We start from the raw sequence: 25,266 nt of genomic DNA, 5'->3' as shown, positions 1-25,266 counted from the left end.
TATTATTAAAACAATGGTATAGAAACTCCAGGGCAGCATCGCTTAACTAAGGAACAAACAACCAAGTCAAACGATCATCCAGCTAACAGCAGGACACTATGGCTCAGATAACGATCGCCAGCCTACACCAAACAAGGTGTAATAAACCGCTCCATTATAAAACAAAGACAGAGTCGCCAATGCATGGTCAAGAGAGATTGTTTTCCTTGCTTCAGTGCCTCTAGAAACTACAAGTTTCATACAAATCCATTCTAAAAATAACTTTAAATTTAATGGCATTGCAATAGTGTCTCCTCACGGGTGATAAAACAGAATTCACTGCAGTCAGCTGCCGCAGAACGGGCAGTGTTATGTGGTGCACTGCTGTTACAGATTCTGTCCACTGCCAGTGAGATGAGGTGAGGTTAAATGCTCTATAACCACGGATGCAGACGAGCCCGGTTCTTCCGCACAGTGGTTAGGACGCTCACTTGCGGTGCGCGGGGTCACCAGTTTGCGCCCAGACTGCTCTGTTACATTGATTAAAGACAATGAAAAACTGCACACCGTGGCCTTTTCTACAGACCTGGTAAATAAAGTGGGGAATTCTCAAAACCAGTAACACCAAAGTGTCATCTGCACCGTTTATAAAGCTTGCCTACTTGAAATCAACCACTAAGGAATTGAATGCAGTGCTCTTTGGTATTCAGAATGAATGAAACTATGTGAAGAGTGGCATCGCATAGATCAGAAACTTAACAGTATTAAAAAAACAACAAACATTTCTGATTTAAAATACATCTGCGTTATTTGACAGACCTGTATGTAACTATTTGACTTTTCATAATGGCTGATAGAAAATAATATAGGCGACCAACAGTGCATTAATAAAATATAACAAGTCATTCCCAGAGCCTCCCCAGCGTGTTTAACTGTGTTTAACTGGCGGTCATTACCTCCCTTCAGTCACAAGATACTCTGCAAAGAAGCAAGAAGGTTATTTATATCCTGGCACTCCCTCCTGGTCCCACTGGGGCCTGTTACTAGCATAATGATACACATTACTTTCCCAAGAACGAAGGGTGCTTGGGAAATGCACACCAAAACAGTGCTGAGGCCTGTTTCAATGGAAGGGTTCCTCACAGTGTTAACTAACAGAACTTTAAACATTGTTGCTTTTAAAACCTCAATTACTACGAAGCACCGCTGTCATTTAACTGTGCAATTACAAAGCCTTTCCATTGCACCCACGCTTAGATCACGAAATCAATCAGACCTCTGAAATAAAGGGGATCACTGTTTCACATTGTAGAAAAAAAAACAAGTTACAGCTTGAACAGTACTGACATCAGATTCTAAATTAAACAGGGTTTAAAATGATGGCAGGATATCCCACCCATGTGACTGTGTTCTTCATTTCAACTCGGATACACCAATGCCATGCAAAAGTTACAAAGGGCACCTGTACAGATACTATTCTTTTTATACTTACTGCGGCTACTTCCTGTTGCACTGCCTGAGATGCAAAGCGGGCGACGTGGTTGATTATCGGAGAGAAGTTTGTCGGTCCATAAAACCGTACATGAGGTAGACATGCCGAGTACGCCTGGACTATCCCTTCCACACCTGCAGAGAGGAAATCAATTTAAAATTAATTAGTAGCTTCACACAAAATGTATCAAAATAACATCCCTCTTAGAATGCTAATGCAAAGCAAGTTAAAGAAATAACTATAAAATCATATTCTATTATTTATACCATTAAACTTTTAGAGTAAATTGGATCATTTCAATGTATTGCTTCCTCAATGAAGTGTTGGTTTTACAAAACCCACGTGATTCTGCTTTGTAACAAAATGAGTGTGGATGGCAGCGATATTCCAATAGTGTTCCAATTCATTTTAATTAGCTGTTGGCCTCTCTAAGGTTCGTGCAGGTAGCGCAGATGGACTGGGGAATTGCAACCCACGGCGGATTGAATTCTGTTCTGACGAAATCAAGAAATAACGGAACGTCAAAAAAAAAACAAAAGGGTAACTCAAATTCGATTTAAAAAAGGATGGGACTGGGGAATACGCACCTGAGCAAAAGGGGTTTGTGGGATCGAAGTTAATGGCAAATTCATGCGATACCTACGGAAACAGAAAACCCCTTTTAGAAGCCCCTGCTTACAGAACATATTAAAAGTTGTGCATGCTGTTCTGGACGGGTTAGAATATGAACACTCAAACACAAAAGGATCTTGTGGATTGACAAGAGCTGGTGGTTTTGTATTCCTCCATGTAGTTATTTATTGTAAATATAAAAGCAGTAAAAACAGTTTGGGAGAACAAGTTGCTTAGGTATTTGATCTGGCTATACCACAGCCTGGTAAGCTGCAGCTGGATTTTACTGGAGCATTACCCAATAACTACACTCTATTTCAGCTCCACGAACCAAAACAATACATGGACGCACAGGACAAAGGGAGATCTAACTTTACATTTTGCAAGGCAGCTGCTACAGAGATAATATTTTCAGCATTGGCTTTTGACTCCAAGCCTTCTCAAATCTGTCACTTTTCAATGGTAAGGGAGCATGCTCCTTTGAAATGCTTCTACTGACAGTCTTAGATTCACTCTGCTCTTTAGGTTAAAGCGCAACTTCCACTTCCCACTTCCGAGCTCCTGTTTTTAAAACAGCTGTGCCCAATAATCTGTCTGCAGCTGTAAACAAACGTTCCACTGGGAGCTGCTTTTGTAGATCTGGGTTGAGCAAAACAAGGTTTTCTTTGTTGCGCTTCATAATCCAACCTTGTTTGCTTTCCTGGCACACTCCCCATCACACACACATACACTCACAGAGACACACACACACACACTGATACACACCCACACAGAGACACACACATACTCGCACGCATGCACGCACACACACACACACACCGACACACCGAGACACACACACTTGCACGCACGCACGCACACAGACACCCACACAGAGACACACACATACTTGCACGCACGCACACACACTGACACACAGAGACACACACACTTGCATGCACACACACATACTCGCACGCACGCACACACACTCGCACGCACGCACACACTGACACACACACACAAGCACGGACTGACACACTTTTCTCAAGCACACACTGATGGTACACACACTCCTGCCACATAAATTAGTACCCGCCACTAATCGGGCAGCCGAAACAAAACAGGCAGATCAACAATATTTCTCTTTCAATAAGTAATTCATTCATGAATTAATAAATCGGACCACTCAACTGAAACCCCTTGAATCACGTACGCTGCATGAGTTTGCAAGCTTACCAGTAATATCATTTGGCGGAGAGGGTTAAAGTAATATTGCTAAAAAAAACCGAATCCTTGCATTTCACACAATCAAACTGGTGATGGCAAGACCAAACAAAAACATACAGCTCAGCCTACACAGCCAAGCTCTAGGGATATTGAAGGGATCTGAATACAAGGAAATCCCATTCTTCATGAAGATCTGAAAGACTGTGCCCATATTGTGTTTGCTCATCACCACTCATTGACTATGTGTTTACAAGTGCTATGTCATGGTTTTACTATGCTTCATTAAACCAGCTAATTACAATTACGTTAGTGATCATCAAAGCGTAATAAAAGAGTCTGATTAGTCTCTCTGCACTGATATTCCCTCTAAAAGGTGCTGTGTTCATCCTCATCACCATCCTGCTGGTGAAGCTGGAATAGTGTCACTCAAACCCTGGGCACCGAAGCAGTTTACCTTCCAGTCCGGGGGCAGCTGGGCACCGAATCCCAGCGCAGGAAACATTTTGTCTCTGAAAGAAAAAAAGAATCATCCCTTAAATCCTGCACAGAGAGAAAAGCCTACAATCCTGAAGCTGGGTCTCATCTACATTAGGCACAACTCTGCCGCCCCCCGGGAACAGCGGAACACAGTGTGTGCCAAGTATATCATTTACACATGCACAGTCCAGCCTGCATGCATAATCATACGTGCAAACTTGTGATATTGGTATAGCTGGAATGTGTGACTTTGCATATCGCAGAACTGTTGTTATCGTACCGTTGTCTGCGTGCCCGTCACAATCGAACAATCAATAAACAACCATAAAGAACCAGTTAAACCTGTGTATCGAGGTGTTTGTATACACATTGCTATAATACCTAACCGTACTGCAAGCACTCAATAGTGGGAGGGGCTTACGTGTCGTAGTCTTGGATGATCTGCCCCACTGCCCATATCGCTGCCAGGTACTCGTTCATCCCCATGGGGTTGATATGGTGCAACGAGGAGGGATCCCGTGGGTTTCCATTGGACGCTGTGAAGTCGATGCCAACCTAGGGAAAAAAAAAAAGCATGACGTAATGATCCAGTAGTCATTTTATTTATACGTGGCTGGCATGAAGTTGCCTGGCTTGCGGGTACATCCACACGCTCCAATGTACAAAGCAGAGTGTTAACTTTTGGTATAATTAATTAACCATGTGACAAGGGCTTTAGCTGCTCCTCCAATTATCCTCTTTGGCTGTGAAACGCATTGTTTGCTTTACATGAGACCAGAAAACCATAAAATCCAATAATTGGGATCCCGAAACACCGAACACTCAGTAAATGCTCTTGCATTATAATGTGAGTGACACCGGTCTGGTGACATTGCAAGATGTTGGGCATGCAGTTGCTACTGGGATTGTAACACAGGCTGCACATGGCACATCTTTTGTGCTGCTTAATAATCACATTTCAGAGCATTATCTCGTTGTTTCCTCTTCCAGCTGAATAACAGTTCAGTCCACGGGAGGAATGTGAAGAGGAAAAAAACAGCACATGAAGAAATAAAGCTCAACTCTGCAGGGATCTGAATACAGAGACGTTTTTGAACACCCTCCCCACCCCCCACTGCAATTGAGAATAGCAGCTAACTGTACATTACCATAGAAACTGAAAGCATCCTGTCTCACTGGATATAGAAATGTGTGCTTCTGGAACCTGCGCTTTGTACACAGTACAGCTTTATAACATAGCACTGTCTAAATATGCTGTATATTACAAGAGGGGTCAACAGCCTCACAATGAGAGCCAGCAATTCAATGCAAGTGTGGATGAACAACACATCATTAACTGCATTTGATTTATTTCTATTTGTTTTTAACACTGTATCTTATAAATCTTTAAAGACATGTGACATAACATTTCACTCTTTACTCAATCTTTAATCAATGTTCATTTAAAATGGACAATAGGCTATTCAGAGTGGCTCCAAATTATGGCAGTTCTAAATAACCTTTCCATATCTGTTGTAGCTAAATGTGGCTAGATAGCATAGAAAAAAAACATTTGAAAAAAAGATCTAAAATTGAAATGATTCATGCTTTAATAAAAAATAAAAAAAACTTCATTTATCATATTTTTTCCCCTATTCACTAGAATCACTGCCTTCATTTATCAGTTCAAGCTTCTGCACAGCGCTGTGGTTTCCATAGTAACGCATATCTTCTCTTCCTGCGTGTCTTTAGACCAGCGAGTAAATAGAAAAACACCCTGTTATATTTATATATAGACCAGTGCACTGGACAAGCGGAATTGCATTCACCATCCACAATGTTCACAGACACATTTCAAACAGTCTTTCTACAGTCTTCAAGGTTATTATTATTATTATTATTTATATATTATTATTATTATTATTATTATTATTATTATTATTATTATTATTATCATTAATATTATAAGTATTATTCTCAACTAAAAATATTCAATGTATTCTCATACCTGTTTTTAGCACCATTCCCTACCCCCCCTGCCAGTTCATGCTAAGTTATAGGGTTCATGCTAAGTATAAAGGGCCACACAAGTTCTTTTGTTAGTTAGTTGGCATTGGAGACATTTAGAAAAATACTTCTAGTCGAAACTCTTGGCATTGAATTGAAGATGTTTCTTTTAGTATTTCTTAACTTGTAAAAATGACAGAAACAAAAATAAATGCAAGTAAAAAAACAGCATGATATGTATTGCAACATACCACAATGCACCTGGAAACAGGAAACCAAAGACCACAGTGCAATGCTGAGGGAACACGAAGACACTTTGTGGCTTGGAACTTGGTTTCAGGAGACTAGGTTTCAGGCCACAGAGACTTTGTGTTCCCTCAGCTTCACAGCAAGGAATGAGCACCACCACAAAAGACAACTGACCAGTCAACTTGTGGCTGCAGTGTAGAGTGATGTCACACAGCTCTGGAAATCCATGCTGTGCAGTGATCAGGACTGTACTGTTACTCGCTCCATGCTGTGCAGTGATCAGGACTGTACTGTTACTCGCTCCATGCTGTGCAGTGATCAGGACTGTACTGTTACTCGCTCCATGCTGTGCAGTGATCAGGTCTGTACTGTTACTCGCTCCATGCTGTGCAGTAATCAGGACTGTACTGTTACTCGCTCCATGCTGTGCAGTGATCAGGACCGTACTGTTACTCATTTTCCTGCACACAGCGTGGGGACAGCTCATTGGAAGTCATAGCTTCTTTTTAACACTTACTTACTACAAAACTAAAATTACTTACGGTAAACATTAGTTGACAGCCACCGAGAATGTAATCCAAAAACGAGTAGTCTCTTGCAATCTGTAAAATTGTAAGAGAGGCATTCAGTCTCATACTCTTGCAGCTTATCCAAAACTGACAAGCGACACAAAACAAATACTGTATTAAAACAGTTCGCATTACTGTATTAGTAACGCTTGCTGACACGAATCTAGTCTCACTAAAAAGCACCACATTGAGAAAGGACTGAGACTGCATTTCCAGTAACAGGAATGCTAGATGCATGCATGGATTAGCTGTTGCGGAATGCCTTTAAAAGAAGGTTGTTTCGGGCTGGCTGTATCTGCATGATGAAAGTGCTGCCAGCTGATAAGGAAGGGATTAAGCTTCACATGTTTCAGTCACACTCACCTTACATGATTTCAGAATGATGATGCCAGAATTTTTATAGCTCTTTTTTTTCTTTTGTTTCTTTGGGTTAATGCATTCAAACTCGATCTACAACAAAGAAAAGATAAACAAGGGATTCAATCTCTGTGCTTGTGAAAACAGGTCTAATCCCATACCATGTAGTGCTGGTTTCGGAAAAAGAAGCAATAGATTCTTGTGTAGTGAACCTTTACTGTGCATTCTGATACAGCTTAAACATGGTTAATTAAATGCATCTCTTCAACCATGGTAAAATGGGGATGTATTGATGTTCAGGTCATTCATTTGAAATGATCTTCAAATCTCACAGGTGATGGAAAAAAGTCACTTGGCTAATTTGTGTAATTTGTAGCTTGTCCTACTTAGACAAGACGTTCTCATTACAGTAGGTTTTTGGGGAACAACATTCCCAGTGGTTATAAATATATAATAATCATTTAAATACATATCCATTCACACACAAAGCCTTACTCCTTATAAGCAGCTAGTTATAAACTCAATGTATAGATTATACACATACTGCACTTATATACCAGGAAATAAATAGCCAACACCATCTGCCGTGTTTCACTAAAAGCTAAGGTAGGCTTTGTTTCCGTGTAAGTCGTTCTTCAGGGAACATTGTCATGCCATTGCTATTGTATAAAAACCCAACGCAGGGCATAAATAGACAAGCCTATTTGCATCTCAAAGAAAAGCTGTCATGAGTAGACTTTTAAAAGAAACCCTGAGCGCTCACATCTGAACAAACACCAATTATGATGGAAGTTAATAGGAATGCAAATGATGTCACCATACTCCCAGGAAAAAACAGCAGCAGCGATGATCTCTGTATAGAGCGAGACACCATGCTTGCTAATGTCAATGTGTTCTTGGTTTGAGCATGTACTTCTCTCCAGGTAACGCATAATAAAAGGCTTTATTTTTTACACATCTTGCGCATCCATTTCGGTTTGAAATATGTTTTGGGGTTTATATATGGGTTTATAATCTGAACCAGAGACGATGGTCAAATGCTTAACAGTCCAATGCTGCTTCATCAGAATGCAAGGTGGAATAGCGCTGGTTTCTGTCATTACCACCATGCTATTTCATAGCACTTGCATTCACGTGGAAATTTAAATTCACATGGAAAGGTGTAGCATCGAGTCCCTAAGCAACTGCTCAGAGTGTTTTAACGACCAGAGTTTCGATCTCTGCGACTGCATATTTGTACTTTCTACTTTCCAGTAGAGGTGCAATTGGCACCCTAATTTCATATTCGATTATCGTATTGGCATTTATCAACAATAATCGATCCACTGACTTTTTATTTTTCAAAATAAAGAAGAAACATTACGTTTCAAGATCCATGAACTAAAAACACAGTTTGTCATAATAGTTAAATAAAAAGGCACAACTTCTATTCAAAATTAGAACACCTCAGATTATATTTAAAAAAATACAAAGGACTTCTATGCCTGCTTCTGCATTAGATGTCCATTTAACATTGTAATAATAATAATAAAAAAATATATATACTATGGTTGTTCATTACTGTTGACATTTTGTCCAAAAGCAATGCGAAACATTTAAATTAATCTCACAAATCCTGACTCATTTAACCGCCGTACTAAATTCAGTTTCTTTTTATTAATATTGGCATGTAAGCCAAACACAACATGCTTTGAAACGGTAGGTTTAATAGATTTAAAACAAAACAAAGCAAAAAAAAAAAAACAACATTGCCTTAATTTTTAAATCAAGAAAACGTGAATACAATTGTCTACTCCTTTGGCTTGTCCATCGGAAATGTAGAGGCCTAAAGTGTGTATCCTAGCAACGCGCTAATTTACCGTACTAGCACTAAAAGAAGCGCACTCTCACACACTCACGGTTTTAATGCAAACCTGCAACAGGAGACTTCAAAAAGGGCCTTAATTTGATGCATCGATTCACCAATATGTTATCGAAGCTCAGAAAATTTATGGACAGATGATCAATAATCAATGAATTAATGAATTTTTGCACCCCAAGTTTCCATGCTTTCAGGCGGCTGTGCTCTGAGCTTTCAGCGCTGTGGTAAGCCAGTCAGTACCTCCGTTGTGTTCTGCGCTTCACACATCTTTGACACCGTCGTAGTAAACTCCCCGATAAAGTCGTGGCCTCCATCGTTGTCATAATCATAGCACATTATCTGATTGAGAAGAAGAAGAAGAAGAAGAAGAAGCAACAACATTCAATTACATCAGATGTTACTAGCATTTAGAATACAGGCTAGGATAGGATCACTGTGGCTAGGTTTCTTTTTTTTTTTATATACATTCATGCCATTGTGATGTCATCGCTAGTATGTTGAGTTGAGAATGCCCCTTGGTATAGTATCTTTGTATCATTCAGAATTCAGGCAGGATTCTTCTTGAAGTGTTCAGAATTCAGGCAGGATTCTTCTTGAAGTGCTCAGAATTCAGGCAGGATTCTTCTTGAAGTGTTCAGAATTCAGGCAGGATTCTTCTTGAAGTTCAGAATTCAGGCAGGATTCTTCTTGAAGCGTTCAGAATTCAGGCAGGATTCTTCTTGAAGCGTTCAGAATTCAGGCAGGATTCTTCTTGAAGCGTTCAGAATTCAGGCAGGATTCTTCTTGAAGTGTTCAGAATTCAGGCAGGATTCTTCTTGAAGTGCTCAGAATTCAGGCAGGATTCTTCTTGAAGCGTTCAGAATTCAGGCAGGATTCTTCTTGAAGCGTTCAGAATTCAGGCAGGATTCTTCTTGAATCGTGGATCATGGATGATCTGTCTCTATCTGTCTTGTGTTTATATCTCAGTGTCTCTGCTCAGGTTGTTCCCGGCAGCCCATCTAGTAAGTTAAATCCAGTGGTTCTTAGACTGGATTCCTTCACTGCTGTGGTGAAGCCAGTCCTTGTGAAACTTACAGACAATATGAAACATTAAACTTTTCCTTTCACTGCTTTTGTTTTTTGCTTGTTTTTCTTGTTTGTGGTTTGTCTTTTACTTAGTTTTAAAAAGGGAGGACCCTGTTAAAAAATAAAGGTTCCTGTAAACAAAAAAAGTTACCTTTATGGTTTTTTCCACATCTCCGCCACACAGTGAAATCAGAGGCATGCTGAAAGGTTTCCACACGGGATCCAGCGTGTTCTTTATAACCTGCAAACAAGAGCACAAGAAATCTCTTGAAGCGCTCGCCCACGATCTCAACCCAGCTACTCAGCTGCCCTTGTTGCCAGCGACGGCTGGTTTGACACGATGACAAAACAAGAGCAATGCACTGTTCTCCACTTCACAGGAGCCCCATGGAACAGAGCCAGTCGAAGACTGATCCAAACGAATCAAATCCTTTCGTGTTCGAGGCATTCAGGCATGCAATGCAAACTATGTTACAATTTGTATCTCTCTTTTCCAAAAAAAGAGAACGTCCTTGAATGGCATGCTACAAACTACAAACCACCGCTGGGTGGCAATGTGCTGGACGTGACAAGCTACTTCCAACTAACAAAAGCTAGTAACTAAAAGATAAATAATTCTATTGATATTACTATGGCATAACATAACGTTTAAATGTTGACATTCTAAATAAGTAAATACATGTATTTGTCATATAAATAAGAAAGCTGTACTGTACCAAAGTAAAAACTGCACATGTCACTTCTATTGTATAAACACAGACCTTCCTCTTGCGAATGTAGCTGGGGCAGCTGCTTAATATTTTAATGCTTAATGTTGAAGAATCCCCCCGTTTTCATTACCACCAGTAGCACTCCGGATTACAGTGCATGAATAACCATGTAATTACACTGTATTAATTCCTAACACACTGCCTCCTACTTGTGTTATACAGGGGAATGGTCTTCTGAACACAGTTTAGTCATTTCATAGTAACAACACAGTAACAACTAGCCATTCCCTTTGTAATTGCACCCATATTCCATCAGTAGTTACATTGTAATAGCAGGGATAATGGGTTAACCACATGTTATTACATAGTTATGTATGCCCCTTTCTCTTTACAGCAAGAATGAAATATGTATACATATTCCAATCCAAAAATAACCACATGTTATTTTTACAAAATCTAAAATATAGTTAATGACACACATGGCCCATTTCCTCTTAGACTGATGTGGCAGAAAAACAAACAGTAGAATGGAAAAAAACTGAGTTGGTTTTCCTGGAAAGATCACAGCCCGTACCTCTGTTCTGTGCACTAGCATCCACTTCCCATCATCCCCTTGCTTGTGAAATTCTAAATATGGATCTGATTTCCCGAAGAAATCCTGGAACAAGACGCAGAGCTGGTTAGGAATTCACTTCGGGTTCGTACGGATTAGGCTGCACAGTAATTCCAATTCTGGAGCAAAGCTCCGGACTTACCTTCTTATCCAGCTTTCTGCCTGCCATGCTCATTGATATTACTCTGTTATCTGATAATTCTTGGGCAGTTATCTACAAGAAGAAAGAGAGAGATCTGAATGAAAAAAACATTTTTTTCTACAGCATGTCTTTTAATATCTATAGATAAGACACACACACACACGGAGACACCCATACAGTTTATTTGTAAATGATTTATTGTAAAACAGCCATTTGGCTCAAAGATGTCACATGTTTAGCTTTCCTTTCTTCTTGGGTATTATTTTTAGTTTACTGTATTGACAGCAGCTTCCTTTTATCACAAGAAAAAAAACACTTTTTAGACAAGGACTTCTGATAATGTGGACAGGGGTTTGTTTACTTTGGGTGCATAGCTTAGAGAGAATGGACACCATCACTGGGGGGGTGGGGGGTGGAGCCAAGTGTGAATGCAAGTCTTCACATTCCAATAGAATTGAACAGCAAGACAGTTTTTCCAACACGCAGGCAACGTTTTCCAAAGACTGCTTCCCCTCCTCCACCAGGAAACGCTCATCACTGATCATGAGCCACACTTCAGGATGAACACAAGCGGGGTGTAAAGATCACGTTTGTTCTTCACTCCTTCTGCAATCTCAGGTTTTATGATCCTTTTTTCCCCACATATCAGAGGTCACTGTGACGTGTGCCTGCGCATGTTGACTTGGGCATGAGTAACGTTCCTCTCCTGCTCTTCCCAGTTTGCTTTGAATAGACCTACAGATAGGAGCTGCCCAACCCCTCCAGCTAGCCCCTGTGCCACACCTAGAACTGCATCCATGAAATACACAGCATGTGAACACATTCAGCAGGAAAAGCATGTCATGGTGGCAGAGCGGAAACAATACAATACCTAAATGCTCAAATCTCTTCAACATTTAATCGTTTCAGAAAACAAGGTGAAAGAAAATCCTTGAGAATCGCCCCACAGAAGGCCTCGGAAATATTTCACACTGAAATCATTCCCAGGTTTGGGACTTTACCAGAACAGACAGCAATACACACCAGTGCCAGTGCAGTGGTCCTCCCTTGTAATTCTCTAGCCCTGATCACAGCAAAGACAATGGGGCTCTATTCAATTGATCTAATACAGTGTCAGCTCTAAACCCCCAGCCCCCTGGTGACTTCAATGATCTCAGTAGCCGTATTTAGACCAGCTGTTGATTAGATCAATTGAATGGGCCCCAGTACATTACTGTCACACTAATAAAGGAACCCAGTTTACTTGTACCGTTATCGTTCCCTTTCCAGCTGGCTTTCCGTTTCCCAGCACCAGTGGTCTTGTCAGTTTCTTGCTGGAAACTACCTGAAAAAATACAGCAAATGGGTAACTAATGCAATGCCAGGATTACATAAAGTGATTTAAGGTTTTAAACAGTTTTTACATTTTTAAGCACACTAGATTGTAGATGCATTAGTTTCCACTGATTGCACTGTAATGACAGTCATGAAGAAACTTCACTATGACTTTGCACAGGTTCACAGAAATGCAATCTGCTGCTCCAGTGAAAACGTACCACTCCTAAAGTGCAGGTGAATTCGCCCAGAAAGTCATGCTCGTATAGCTGCAAGCTCGGCTTGTCCTGGTCAAACAAGGCGAACTTCAGCTTCTGTATTTCCTCAAAGTGATAGTCAATCACAAACTTCACCCCAAAAACAGGGTTCAGGTTATTTATAGCTGTTTCCGTCCTGCTGATCTGCAAAGCACGGAAAAAAAACAAGAGGATAAAACAACAACTGACAGGGTGTGCATTTAATATCATCAAACAAATAAAAACATTAGGGTGGGCGTTATATCAACACTTTCAAATCAGTAATAATAATAATAATAATAATAATAGTAATGCATGATTAAACTGCAGGTTTCAAAGCCTATTTATCAAAAGTGAAGAAAACAAACAGTGGTGACTAATAACTGTGCTCTATGACTCAACGGCAAGGCACTTGTCTTTTGTTCTTGCTGATGATCCAGCCCCCTGGCACCACATTACTGAGGATTATTAAACCTGAGGCTTACCCCACAGCTACACTGGCAAGTGTGCCACTCCCATTCAATTTCCTCTGCAAAGCAAACAAACCTGTATGCATGTCATTGATATTCACAGGGAATGCTAGGCTCATGGGGCATGTATTATTTCCTTTTGTTTGGGGCTGCCAAAGCAATTCTCATATCTGCGCTGTTCTGATGCATTATGATTCTGGTCGACCCCCCCCCCCCCACCTCCCTCTGTTATTGAAAATGATGTTGCTTCGGCAGCTGGCAAGCAATGTCTCTTTCTAACAGAAGTCCCTGCGGTTGCTTGGAAATAGAAAAGGGTCGGGGGTCTCGCATTTCAGAAAGGTGTGTCTGATGAACTGGCTGAAGAAAAACAAGACCACGTTCAGTGAACCTGACATTTAACTCGAGGTTAAAAGGTGTTGGCTAGAGTTTGGAGTTTAATTATTCCAGCGTCACCGCTGCCAGCAGATAATTGTTAAGAGACTTTTTAGACACTGGGATCAATTGTGATTTATTGATTATCATCCTCACAACATGCAAAGCAAATACAGGGAAAGGGTGTCAGACTCTCAGGCCGGCTGTACTAAGATCCGGCTGTTTAAAATCATCAGGACAAACGCATTTTCAATCCAAAGATTATACCTCAAGGAAATGCCAATGAATGCTAATTTATTTAGCAGTTAGCGGGTTTTCTACCTCATCTTCTGCACTTGTACTTTTTTTTCTTTTTCATTCTTTTAATATTCAATCATCTGATGCTGTTCCAACATAAATCTTGCATGCTGGGTTACCTTGGCTACAAGGACTCTCATCTCATTCATGCTCTCATTCAGTAACTTCCTTTCACAAAGGCGCTGAGCCCCGCCTTGTAAACGCCACCCACAGTTCAGCTTGTACCACGCACTGTTGCATAAAAGGTCAATCTGACCTGAATATATTAAAACTGAAACAGCTTTCATGACAGGCTGGGATTTGAGTGTTGTTGCAATTATTACTTCACAGACTGGTTTTTATATGTGCTTTGGGCTGATTTCAGGACTAGATGTTTAGTTCTAACTAACCTTTCTCATTCGTATCCTTGTTCAAAGAGTCACTGAACACCAGGTATAAAGGGCTAGATCAACTGGAAGGAGTACTAGGAGGTGCTAGCTTACCCCGCAGACTCTTGGATAGCTCTCACCTTTCGTAATATACAGATAGATAGACAGATAAGCTACAGTGAATTACATAAGGAATACTATACACCCAACAGTACATAATAAGGCTGCAATTCCTCGAAGGGGTTCTGCAGACATACAAGCCACATGAACACAAGTGATTTGTCCATGTCACCAAGCTGAAATTATATATTGTACATTTGGGGTTTTCATTTATTTGTTGTAATTAGTTTTGTTTATTATTGTGCGTAGGAGGTCAGCTGAACTGTGATGTTGTGTTTAAAGCTCTTTATTTTTATTACTCACTCTGTGCAGTGTGGTTTTATTTATTTATTTATTTATTACCTACCTCTTTCCACTTTTCGTTAACTTCCAGGAACAAAACGCAGAAAGGGTCTGACTTGGAGGTGACATCTCTGTCGAGTAGATTCTGCCCGCTCACGGAGAGCTCCACCTTGGTCACGCAGTATGTGGTCCCAACAGGCCCCCCCGGGGCAGGGCTCAGTGTGTAGGCCATGTAGTCTGTGAAACAGCCTGCAAAGCACAGCGATAACCAACAACGTGAACAAGAGCAACGAGGCTGCTGCTGCCGCTTCTTCTTCTTATAAGTCATGTCTCCATTGGAACCTATTTGCAGTAGCTACACTGATAGCTGAGAATGTAGATCACACACTCAGTGTCAACAACAAAGCATTCTAAACATTTAAACCACAGCAGTTTCTTTAAAAACACATTCAACACGTCAATATCAGCCTCATCAGACTGCAAGTGCAAAAAGGGAGCAGCTGTGTTACTTCTCTTTATTGCACGATGAACTGAGGCTGTGTGAAAGCCACAAGATTTTCAACATCCACAAGCCAGCAGAAAGCTGCCGCTAAGACTTCTGAACAAAGCAGCAGCACACGAGGCTGAGCACTGGGGCAGGCTGATGGGACAGGACGGCTGTTCCATCTCTTACTGCTGCAGAAGTGGCTTACCAATGTGGAAAGAGTGAAATTTCACTCAGCCATCTAATTATCAAGGCTTGTTTGGCTCCTGCAAATTATGTACTGTACATAAATCCTGTAATCAAAGCACCAATAAATAGAATATTCAACTCACACTGCACCATTGCTTCTGGTCATCAAGTACACACTATTACTAAATGAAAATCTAGTCTTGGCACAGTGCTGGGTGACACTTGCTTCAATTACAGGGTGACCACTGACAGCGTTGGGAGAGAGGAGAGTGCATTGTTTTTTTTTTTTAAAGCTTTATATATATATATATATATATATATATATATATATATATATATATATATATATATATATATATTTTTTTTTAATAAGCCACTGAACTAAAAATACATTGCAAACAAGTTCACAGATGACACTCTTACAGTATATATTTAGGTGCTTAGCTGTCAAGGCAATGGAGAATGCATTTCAGAACTGCCCTGTAGTGCAATTTAACTCCTCTCTAATTAAAGTGAAGTGACTGATTAGCCTTCAGGATTCAGGCACAGAGAACATTGCTTCATTTGCTCTTTTTTGTGTCTCTGACCTGGAATAAATAGGGTTACATTAGACAGCATTCACACTCTGAACACAAATCACTTTCAATAAATGATCTCTGACAGGTTTTAGGAACACTTCACAAAAGACAGTTAGTATAAGTAAGGGCTTAAAGAAGGCTGTTCAATTTTAAAAACAACAGTTCAGAGTTTACAATTGAATTCCAATTAAAGGTTGCCAACTAGTTTGTCTTTCTTCAAAGTACAGTAATTCAAAACAACACATTCAGGCCAAAGAAATAATTTCAAATTAAAAAAAGGAAATCATGGCACAGATCCCCGCTTCCTTGATTCTAACATGTTAACAGCAGGCACCCGTGAATCAGACTCAGTCCAGACTCTGGCAGTATTAAAGGAATTCATTCTGACTTTCCGTCCACTGTGGAACAACTAGCTATCAGGCAGCGAATGAGCATCGAATTGCAAAAGGAGAAACAAACTGGAATATTACTGTACAGATTAAACAGCAAACTTACCCCCCAGCCCAAAGCAGGGCCCATAAAGCATGTGCACTGTTATTTTAATCCAGGTCTGGAATTCCCCGAACCTTTCTGAATTCACGGACGCCACACTGCTTGCTCCTTACACGCTGCAAAGCTGCTTATATATAGATATGACACACCTTTAACTAGTACCTTCCTTTTTAATAGCTACTGTACATCCCTTCCACATGATCTGGTCTCAAGAAACAGACTGTGACGTGATGGAAAACTCAACCCAGTCACAACAACAATGTAATCTGCAAAACCATAATGTCCTCAATGGAAACTCTTCATAGCCCAAATGTGTAAACACCACTTACCTAGATCCTTAATCCCTTTATATTCTTTATTAATTACGAGTTAGACCTTCAGTGTTGCACTAGCATGTGGTCATCCTTAGAGGAATGAATGAACAGCCCTTATCCGAAGTGAAGAGGTCTCTCTTTGATTCTGCACAAAGGTCTTCATCTGCATGAGGATTAGTCAAAAAGGGGCGATAGCAAATCCAGGGGATGCAGTTTGAGAGCAGAAGGGTACTTCCCAGCAGTGGTGAAATGATGCTGATGATTTGAAAGGCATTTACTCAATGTGGTCTATGGTAAGAAGATCAGGATTTTAAACTAGAGGGATCAGGTGCATACAATAAAGGGCAAAGAGCACACTTTTATAAGGGAAAATATAATTCTGGGTTTCTGTACAGTCATAAGGGAAGAGTTTATTTTGTATTTTTACATTATTTAAAGTAGCCCCACTAGTCCCTTCACCTGACACACAGAGATAAGCCAGCAACTAGGCTTTCCATGCAAATAGTTGCAAAGTCTGTAAAAAGCAGCAGCATTTGGAGGTGCATTCAAAAAGCATACATTCCGGACGACTGACCCTGCTTCTTCTATAGTGCTAGGTAACTGACCACTGCTTCATTTCTGTTTGTAAGTACGTGCTACATTATTATGTCTATATGATAATGTTTAAGCAATATGTGTGTAACTCATTCTCATTAATAAGAGTCGGCTCATAAAAGCTCCATTGCCCTGGCAAAAGCATTTGGCACTGGAAACAGCTTTAGAGCTTGCTGATCCCCTCCACTTCCCAGGATACTGTACTTCAAAGAGCACTTACTGGAATTAGCAGTCTGAATAAAATGCATACTTTTTTATGTATATGTCACTCACACACTTTATATTATACTGCATCTGGAGTTCAATCTGCAATGTTAAAATGTCACTGTTAAATGATTCATGGATTTATCTTATCCTATTGTTAAAATGAAAGGAGGCCATTCGCTCCATCAGTACTCGTCTGGTTTCCTTGCAATGCTCCAGATATATGGGGAGTGGTGAAGAACATCACAACACAAAAACTATTAGAATAACTACCTATATATATATATATATATCTACACACACACACACACACACAGTTTTAGTCAAAGGTTTACATACCCCAGTGGAAATTTATAATTTCTAGAAATTTCTCAAAAACAAAGAATTAAAGGAAAAATCTTTTGTAGCAACAGTTTTGCTTTTGTAGATGAGGAAAAAAACTTACAAGAAATAGATGTCTAGTTATTTATTTCAGCATTTTTTTTAAGTGATGTTTGATATTGCTGTTCAAAGAAATGTGCAGTGTGATTATGAATGGACTGTTGTATAATAAGCCCCCCCCCCCCACCTCCTCCTCCCACATGAATGGGATTTATATGTAATTCAGATGCCTCTTCCTGTTAGTTTTAACACTCTTCCATTCTGTTTGTAATCACACTTAAAAAAGAAGAAACTAGTGATGAAATATGTTCAGATGTCTAGTGTAAAAATGACAGATTGAAGCCCCAGTGTTCCTCTATGATGATACATTATAAAAACAAAATTCCTGGGTGGTATCTGTCTGTCTGCTGCATCCTTAATCCTGTCTGCACACTCCACTTCTTCTTGTTGGCTATCCAGTTTGTTCACATTCATAAAAGGTGGGGCAACTGGAACTTCTTCCAGACTTTCTATTATATATATATACACACACACAGTTCTAAAATGGGGCACTCCAACCTTTAATAACTCATGAGATAGTAGAACACGCTGCATCAATACTCCCATGCTGACACCCTTGCCCCTAGCGTGCAAAGCGCTTCCCTTTCCCGTGCATGTGTTGAGACGGGGTGTGCAATGGAAATTAAAACACCACGTGTTGCCGTATAGCTCACTTTCTGCAGCCCCCTATAATAAAACAGCAGTGTTTGCATTACTTGACACCAATGCCAGAGATGCTGTTCTATAAACTAGCTCGCCAAGGGAAACAAAAAAGACATAGGAGGGGCTTCCTTTCACTCTGGTACTAGACTCACTGCGAGTCTTGACTCAGAATCTACGGTATACACACTATTCTTAACCGTGCACTGTACTGCAGCGAGAATAACCCTGCGCTGTACTGCAGCGAGAATAACCCTGCGCTGTACTGCAGCGAGAATAACCCTGCGCTGTACTGCAGCGAGAATAACCCTGCCCTGTACTGCAGCGAGAATAACCCTGCCCTGTACTGCAGCGAGAATAACCCTGCGCTGTACTGCAGCGAGAATAACCCTGCGCTGTACTGCAGCGAGAATAACCCTGCGCTGTACTGCAGCGAGAATAACCCTGCGCTGTACTGCAGCGAGAATAACCCTGCGCTGTACTGCAGCGAGAATAACCCTGCGCTGTACTGCTGCGAGAATAACCCTGCGCTGTACTGCAGCGAGAATAACCCTGCGCTGTACTGCAGCGAGAATAACCCTGCGCTGTACTGCAGCGAGAATAACCCTGCGCTGTACTGCAGCGAGAATAACCCTGCGCTGTACTGCAGCGAGAATAACCCTGCGCTGTACTGCAGCGAGAATAACCCTGCGCTGTACTGCTGCGAGAATAACCCTGCGCTGTACTGCAGCGAGAATAACCCTGCGCTGTACTGCAGCGAGAATAACCCTGCGCTGTACTGCAGCGAGAATAACCCTGCGCTGTACTGCAGCTAGAATAACCCTGCGCTGTACTGAATGAGAATCAGCGAGAATAACCCTGCGCTGTACTGCAGCGAGAATAAGCGAGAATAACCCTGCGCTGTACTGCAGCGAGAATAACTGTACTGCAGCGAGAATAAGCGAGAATAACCCTGCGCTGTACTGCAGCGAGAATAACCCTGCGCTGTACTGCAGCGAGAATAACCCTGCGCTGTACTGCAGCGAGAATAACCCTGCGCTGTACTGCAGCGAGAATAACCCTGCGCTGTACTGCAGCGAGAATAACCCTGCGCTGTACTGCAGCTAGAATAATCCTGCCCTGTACTGCAGCGAGAATAACCCTGCGCTGTACTGCAGCGAGAATAAGCGAGAATAACCCTGCGCTGTACTGCAGCTAGAATAATCCTGCCCTGTACTGCAGCGAGAATAACCCTGCGCTGTACTGAAGCGAGAATAAGCGAGAATAACCCTGCGCTGTACTGAAGCGAGAATAAACGAGAATAACCCTGCGCTGTACTGCAGCGAGAATAAGCGAGAATAACCCTGCGCTGTACTGCAGCGAGAATAACCCTGCACTGTACTGCAGCGAGAATAACCCTGCTCTGTACTGCAGCGAGAATAAGCGAGAATAACCCTGCGCTGTACTGCAGCGAGAATAACCCTGCGCTGTACTGCAGCGAGAATAAGCGAGAATAACCCTGCGCTGTACTGCAGCGAGAATAACCCTGCGCTGTACTGCAGCTAGAATAACCCTGCGCTGTACTGCAGCGAGAATAACCCTGCGCTGTACTGAAGCGAGAATAAGCGAGAATAACCCTGCGCTGTACTGCAGCGAGAATAAGCGAGAATAACCCTGCGCTGTACTGCAGCGAGAATAACCCTGCGCTGTACTGCAGCGAGAATAACCCTGCGCTGTACTGCAGCGAGAATAAGCGAGAATAACCCTGCGCTGTACTGCAGCGAGAATAACCCTGTGCTGTACTGCAGCGAGAATAACCCTGCGCTGTACTGCAGCGAGAATAACCCTGCGCTGTACTGCAGCGAGAATAACCCTGCGCTGTACTGCAGCGAGAATAAGCGAGAATAACCCTGCGCTGTACTGCAGCGAGAATAACCCTGCTCTGTACTGCGAGAATAAGCGAGAATAACCCTGCGCTGTACTGCAGCGAGAATAACCCTGCGCTGTACTGCAGCGAGAATAACCCTGCGCTGTACTGCAGCGAGAATAACCCTGCGCTGTACTGCAGCGAGAATAAGCGAGAATAACCCTGCGCTGTACTGCAGCGAGAATAACCCTGCGCTGTACTGCAGCGAGAATAAGCGAGAATAACCCTGCGCTGTACTGCAGCGAGAATAAGCGAGAATAACCCTGCGCTGTACTGCAGCGAGAATAACCCTGCGCTGTACTGCAGCGAGAATAACCCTGCGCTGTACTGCTGCGAGAATAACCCTGCGCTGTACTGCAGCGAGAATAACCCTGCGCTGTACTGCAGCGAGAATAACCCTGCGCTGTACTGCAGCGAGAATAACCCTGCGCTGTACTGCGAGAATAAGCGAGAATAACCCTGCGCTGTACTGCAGCGAGAATAACCCTGCGCTGTACTGCTGCGAGAATAACCCTGCGCTGTACTGCAGCGAGAATAACCCTGCGCTGTACTGCTGCGAGAATAACCCTGCGCTGTACTGCTGCCTACTGCAGTGCAAGTACAAACATTAAGCAACAACAACTCGATATGAATTGAAGCATTGTGTAAGATTTAAACTGAAGCTCCGTTATTGACGCTGACAAAGCAACGGCCATTTCCATGTACGAATCAGAACGGCTGTACACCTATTGTAATTGTATGCATTTAAGCAAGCTATTAGTAAACCAAAATCATTTCCTTCCCATTTTTGGTCTAGGTTTCTGACTCGTTAATTACCCCGTGCGTGTGTGTGTTTGTATTTGAATTCCCTGCTTCCCGCATCTACACACAGCACAAACACATCTTCATATCTCCCTGTAAACTGCTCCCCGTCCTACTTTATCTAAACGAATTGCTTTCGTTTCTGCTTCCTTTCTTTACAGGCACGTTCAAACATTTGTGTCATTGTAGCCAACAACAAATAACACACACATAACAACTTCTGTCACTTACTTCATGTAGCCTAAAATAGGGTTGTAGTCTATATTACTCTGGGAAAGCGTTGACTCTTGGCTCCTTTTTTAAAACTACGTCCCCTCGTACCCAACCCGAGTTGTCACTGTAGTTTAATACCCACTGTTCATTTTGAACTTTTATGAAGCCAGCTACTTACCCGAAAATACTGACTATGTACTGCCCGTACTTAGGTGCTTTTCCCCCCGTCTCCTTCCCGTTCAGTCCAAAGTAGCAAACGTCTTTTATTTTAGTTATAAAACTGCATGTGTTGAAAGCATTATATCCAAAAAGTGCATTTTCAAAAAGAACTGTCTTTCAGAGCTCGATTATTAATAGCCGATATAATGTTGCCGTTGCTCTGCCTGTGTTGTGGCAGCGATACTGTCTGGTTTAGTTTGCACAGAACAGCTCCGCCCAATCTGGGCGACTCCAGCAGCACCAACACTTCTCTCTGATGTGATGTGTATTAATTCAAACGCCGTCTTCAAAACAGAAAAGGGCATGGGCATTACTCAGACAGCAGCACTACCAGCGATGTTTGCAAACACTAGCTCTAGTGTTTTACATATACTGTGGTACTAGTAGACGCGCAGTCAGGGTGGAATACGTTCGGTTTATTTTTGCATCCCGTGACGATGAACACTTGCTTGCTGTTGTGTAATCGGTACTTTATACTCGCAAGAGGTGCGTACTTTCGATTTCAGTTTGGCTTTGGGACCCTTGACTTTATACCCACTGGCAGAGCTCACAAACTGGTTCTCAATGAAGTCCATTTCGTTTGCTTCAAACTAAAGAGCAGTCTCGCTGTTAACGCGTGCTGATGCAAATATAATGGTCAATCAGCATGGACCGCGTCTAGTTCAAGTGACGACACATGCAAGACAAGCTATGGGCAGTTCCCAATATAGGCTGGCTTTTGCTTATGGTTGAGGCGTTTGTTATCCGATAACATTTTACAGGGAACGTCAGTCTTACACGTTCTTGTTACCTACAGTCTGTGAGGTTACGACCGTCTAAAATATGTTCAAATAAATGCATAGATTTTTTAAAGAATTTGAAACGATTCTAAAACTTGAACCAGTTCATTTGGTACTCATATATATATATATATATATATATATATATATATTATATTATATAATATACTATGTTATGCCCTAGCTGCTAATACATATTTTGATGATTAAAAGAATGATATCATACAGAAATTGTGGATAATGATTCTCCAGCTTTTAACAAAAACGATTAAAAACTATTGTAAGTGATAAGCCTAACTAATAGTGAATAGCTCCAAAAAAGCATGGACTCCTGGAGCAGAGCTGGATCTCTCTTTGTATTAGCGGTTGCAGTATTGAGATGTTCCTTGTGCTGGCTGTGCGGGCACAAAGTGAATAAACTAAACTAACAGGGTGGCTGATGGTCACACAAAATACAGACAGACGTAACCTTCCAGCAGAACTTTTTAACCAGTACATGATCCCGGCCCAACGGGTGCCCTGTCTCGGAACTCACTTTCAAACTGACCCAGGTGTTTCTATACAGGTAGTCAGGTTAATCAGCACTCAATTTAGCAATTGAACTTGACCACATGCACCTGGGCTTCTTGAGCTGGCATTAACCCCTTCTCAGCCAAATCAACTGAACAGCCTACAATGGTCTTCACACTGCCACAGGCACCAATAAAGTTATGATGAATTTTCAAAACAAAGTCTTTTGCAAGGCCAAGGGATGACTCTTCTCTTCAAGAAAGGGTCACGTAATATTAATTTAAAAAAAACAAACAAACAAAAAAAAAAAAAAAAAAAAAACAGACCCAGTCAATGCACAGCGGGCAGAATTCCAAAGTTTTTATTTTATTTTGTTATTTTAGAAAGCCGGACACTGACCCCTTTCTCCGTTGATAGCAGCAGCACCAGTGGTTTTTAGACTGTTACAACACTGCCATCTTCTGGTAGCAGAGGGTAATGCCCACCTACACATTTGAATATCTTTATATTTCAGTATGGTTTTTATTTTTTATTATTATCTATAAGTGGAGTCTTGATGCCAGTTAACCACTCTCACAGATACAATAGAAATGGAGCATGAAATGTGTGTTTATCAAATACAAGTGAGCAAAGAGATTTTAAAATATGTTGGCTCAGAATAAATAAAGTGAGAAGTGACATTAGCTTCGCTATGCAAAGGCATTTTATTAAACTTGGTTAAAACGATATGAAGCTCAAGTACATGGTCTCTTCTAGTTTAACCTTAGAATTCTTTGTTTTTAAGTTCTGGATGTGTTTATTAAACTGACTTCAGTGTTCAATGCCCAGAACCCGATATTTATAGCGCTTGTGGGGACACACACACACACAAACAAGACTTGTGAATTGAGCAAAAACAATATATTTTTTTTATGAAAAAAGGAAGCTGACAAAATAATTTGATCACAAAAATGAAGACTCACACAAACATTCTCTGAAACAGAACTCTTTAGTGACTAACACAAAGACAGAGCTACCCTTAGTCTTCCGGTGCTTTCAATTATTCATCCATCCCTTATAAGAGCTCACTGTGTATACCATGGGGAAAGCACAGCAAAGTGTGGTGGAAAGGGAAACGGGAAAGCATTGGAAAGAAAGGGAAAACTGGTCAAAGCATGTGAGCTTAGCATTGCGGATGACTGCAAAAACAACAGTAAAGAGAGTGACAGTACTGTACATGCATGGTATAAGCATGGTAAAATCTGAGGCAACAGCTATTTTACCATCGCACACTTTTACAAGGGATCAGAATGCCACTGGATTCCTACAGACTTTTAGTAAAAAAATAAATTAAAAAAAAAATAAAACATAAATATACATTTTAAACAATGTTCCAGTTCACTCAGAGACCCAGCAGCCACGTTACTGTCTGTTTTGCAATGTGTCTTTGCTCTCGGCTTGCTCTTCATGTAAAAGAGGCTGCTGAGCCTGGCCTTCTGAACAGCAATAGAACCTGATGTTTTTCAGCTCAGAACGAGCTAATACACATCCATCTATCTATCTATCCATCTATCCATCTATCTATCTATCTACATATATATGCAATGTCATTATTGCTAAAGGCAGGACAGCAGCAGTTACAGACACAAGAGCCTTAGGTTAAATGTCTTGGCTTTGCAGCTCTATATTTGCATAGGGGCAGTGCCGGGTGATGCACTGGCGTTATGGATTCTGGTCCCTGGCGGTCAGATAAGATGAGAGTAAAGGCTCTACAGCCATGAATGCAGACGAGCCCTGCTGTACACAGCATAAATAACAGCAGTCAAGACGTTTTTAAATAATACCTTGCATTTACAATCGTAATACATCAGCAGTGCAAACAGGATATCTAAAGTGCTTTCATTTTTTGGGATTACAGTAGGTTTCAATGAAACCAGTCATCACATTCATTAGATTTCATCTGTTGAACAGATCCAGTGCAATGAAATAGCTCTATAGTAGTCTCACTCTGCCACGCCACAGTGCTGGACAGGGGTGTGTCATATGGAAGAGAAATTCAGTCTTGAATCTTTATCCTGGAGAGCCTGAGCGACTTCCTTTGGAATCTGGTTTTTCCACAGTCTAAATGAAGAAATATTTGAGCA

The 25,266-nt window shown here is 41.3% G+C and overlaps 3 protein-coding genes across 5 annotated transcripts in view; 1 reads left to right on the top strand and 2 right to left on the bottom strand.

The window, feature by feature from the left end:
* LOC121325448 (PSME3-interacting protein-like) overlaps nucleotides 1-4,797 on the top strand; it is a 34,720-nt gene extending 29,923 nt beyond the window's left edge. Inside the window, exon 8 of the mRNA XM_041267929.1 lies at nucleotides 4,760-4,797. Within this exon, the coding sequence (XP_041123863.1) occupies nucleotides 4,760-4,767 (8 nt within the window). The 3' untranslated portion in view covers nucleotides 4,768-4,797. The remainder of the gene's footprint in view (nucleotides 1-4,759) is intronic.
* The window catches only part of LOC121325447 (copine-2-like), a 29,279-nt gene extending 6,905 nt beyond the window's left edge, over nucleotides 1-22,374 (bottom strand). Inside the window, exons 1-14 of the mRNA XM_041267923.1 lie at nucleotides 21,814-22,374; nucleotides 14,845-15,029; nucleotides 12,857-13,036; nucleotides 12,571-12,645; nucleotides 11,322-11,393; nucleotides 11,141-11,224; nucleotides 10,008-10,097; nucleotides 9,032-9,130; nucleotides 6,937-7,023; nucleotides 6,547-6,606; nucleotides 4,191-4,324; nucleotides 3,747-3,801; nucleotides 2,059-2,110; nucleotides 1,472-1,605 (exon numbers count right to left, since the gene is read on the bottom strand). Coding sequence (XP_041123857.1) covers nucleotides 1,472-1,605; nucleotides 2,059-2,110; nucleotides 3,747-3,801; nucleotides 4,191-4,324; nucleotides 6,547-6,606; nucleotides 6,937-7,023; nucleotides 9,032-9,130; nucleotides 10,008-10,097; nucleotides 11,141-11,224; nucleotides 11,322-11,393; nucleotides 12,571-12,645; nucleotides 12,857-13,036; nucleotides 14,845-15,012 — 1,290 coding nt within the window. The 5' untranslated portion in view covers nucleotides 15,013-15,029; nucleotides 21,814-22,374. The remainder of the gene's footprint in view (nucleotides 1-1,471; nucleotides 1,606-2,058; nucleotides 2,111-3,746; nucleotides 3,802-4,190; nucleotides 4,325-6,546; nucleotides 6,607-6,936; nucleotides 7,024-9,031; nucleotides 9,131-10,007; nucleotides 10,098-11,140; nucleotides 11,225-11,321; nucleotides 11,394-12,570; nucleotides 12,646-12,856; nucleotides 13,037-14,844; nucleotides 15,030-21,813) is intronic.
* A 1,088-nt stretch (nucleotides 22,375-23,462) lies between these two features.
* Nucleotides 23,463-25,266, bottom strand: part of nlrc5 (NLR family, CARD domain containing 5) — a 38,485-nt gene continuing 36,681 nt past the window's right edge. For 2 of the 3 annotated variants that reach the window (XM_041268861.1, XM_041268863.1), the window contains one exon: nucleotides 23,470-25,243. In XM_041268861.1, coding sequence (XP_041124795.1) covers nucleotides 25,162-25,243 — 82 coding nt within the window. In that variant the 3' untranslated portion in view covers nucleotides 23,470-25,161. Of the gene's footprint in view, nucleotides 25,244-25,266 lie in introns of all 3 variants that reach the window. The other variant, XM_041268862.1, reaches the window with a different exon arrangement.

The sequence above is a fragment of the Polyodon spathula genome, chromosome 13 (genome assembly GCF_017654505.1).
Source record: "Polyodon spathula isolate WHYD16114869_AA chromosome 13, ASM1765450v1, whole genome shotgun sequence".
Lineage (NCBI taxonomy): Eukaryota > Metazoa > Chordata > Actinopteri > Acipenseriformes > Polyodontidae > Polyodon > Polyodon spathula.
Note: the sequence above shows the minus strand (reverse complement) of the source record. Positions and strands in the feature narration are given on the sequence as shown.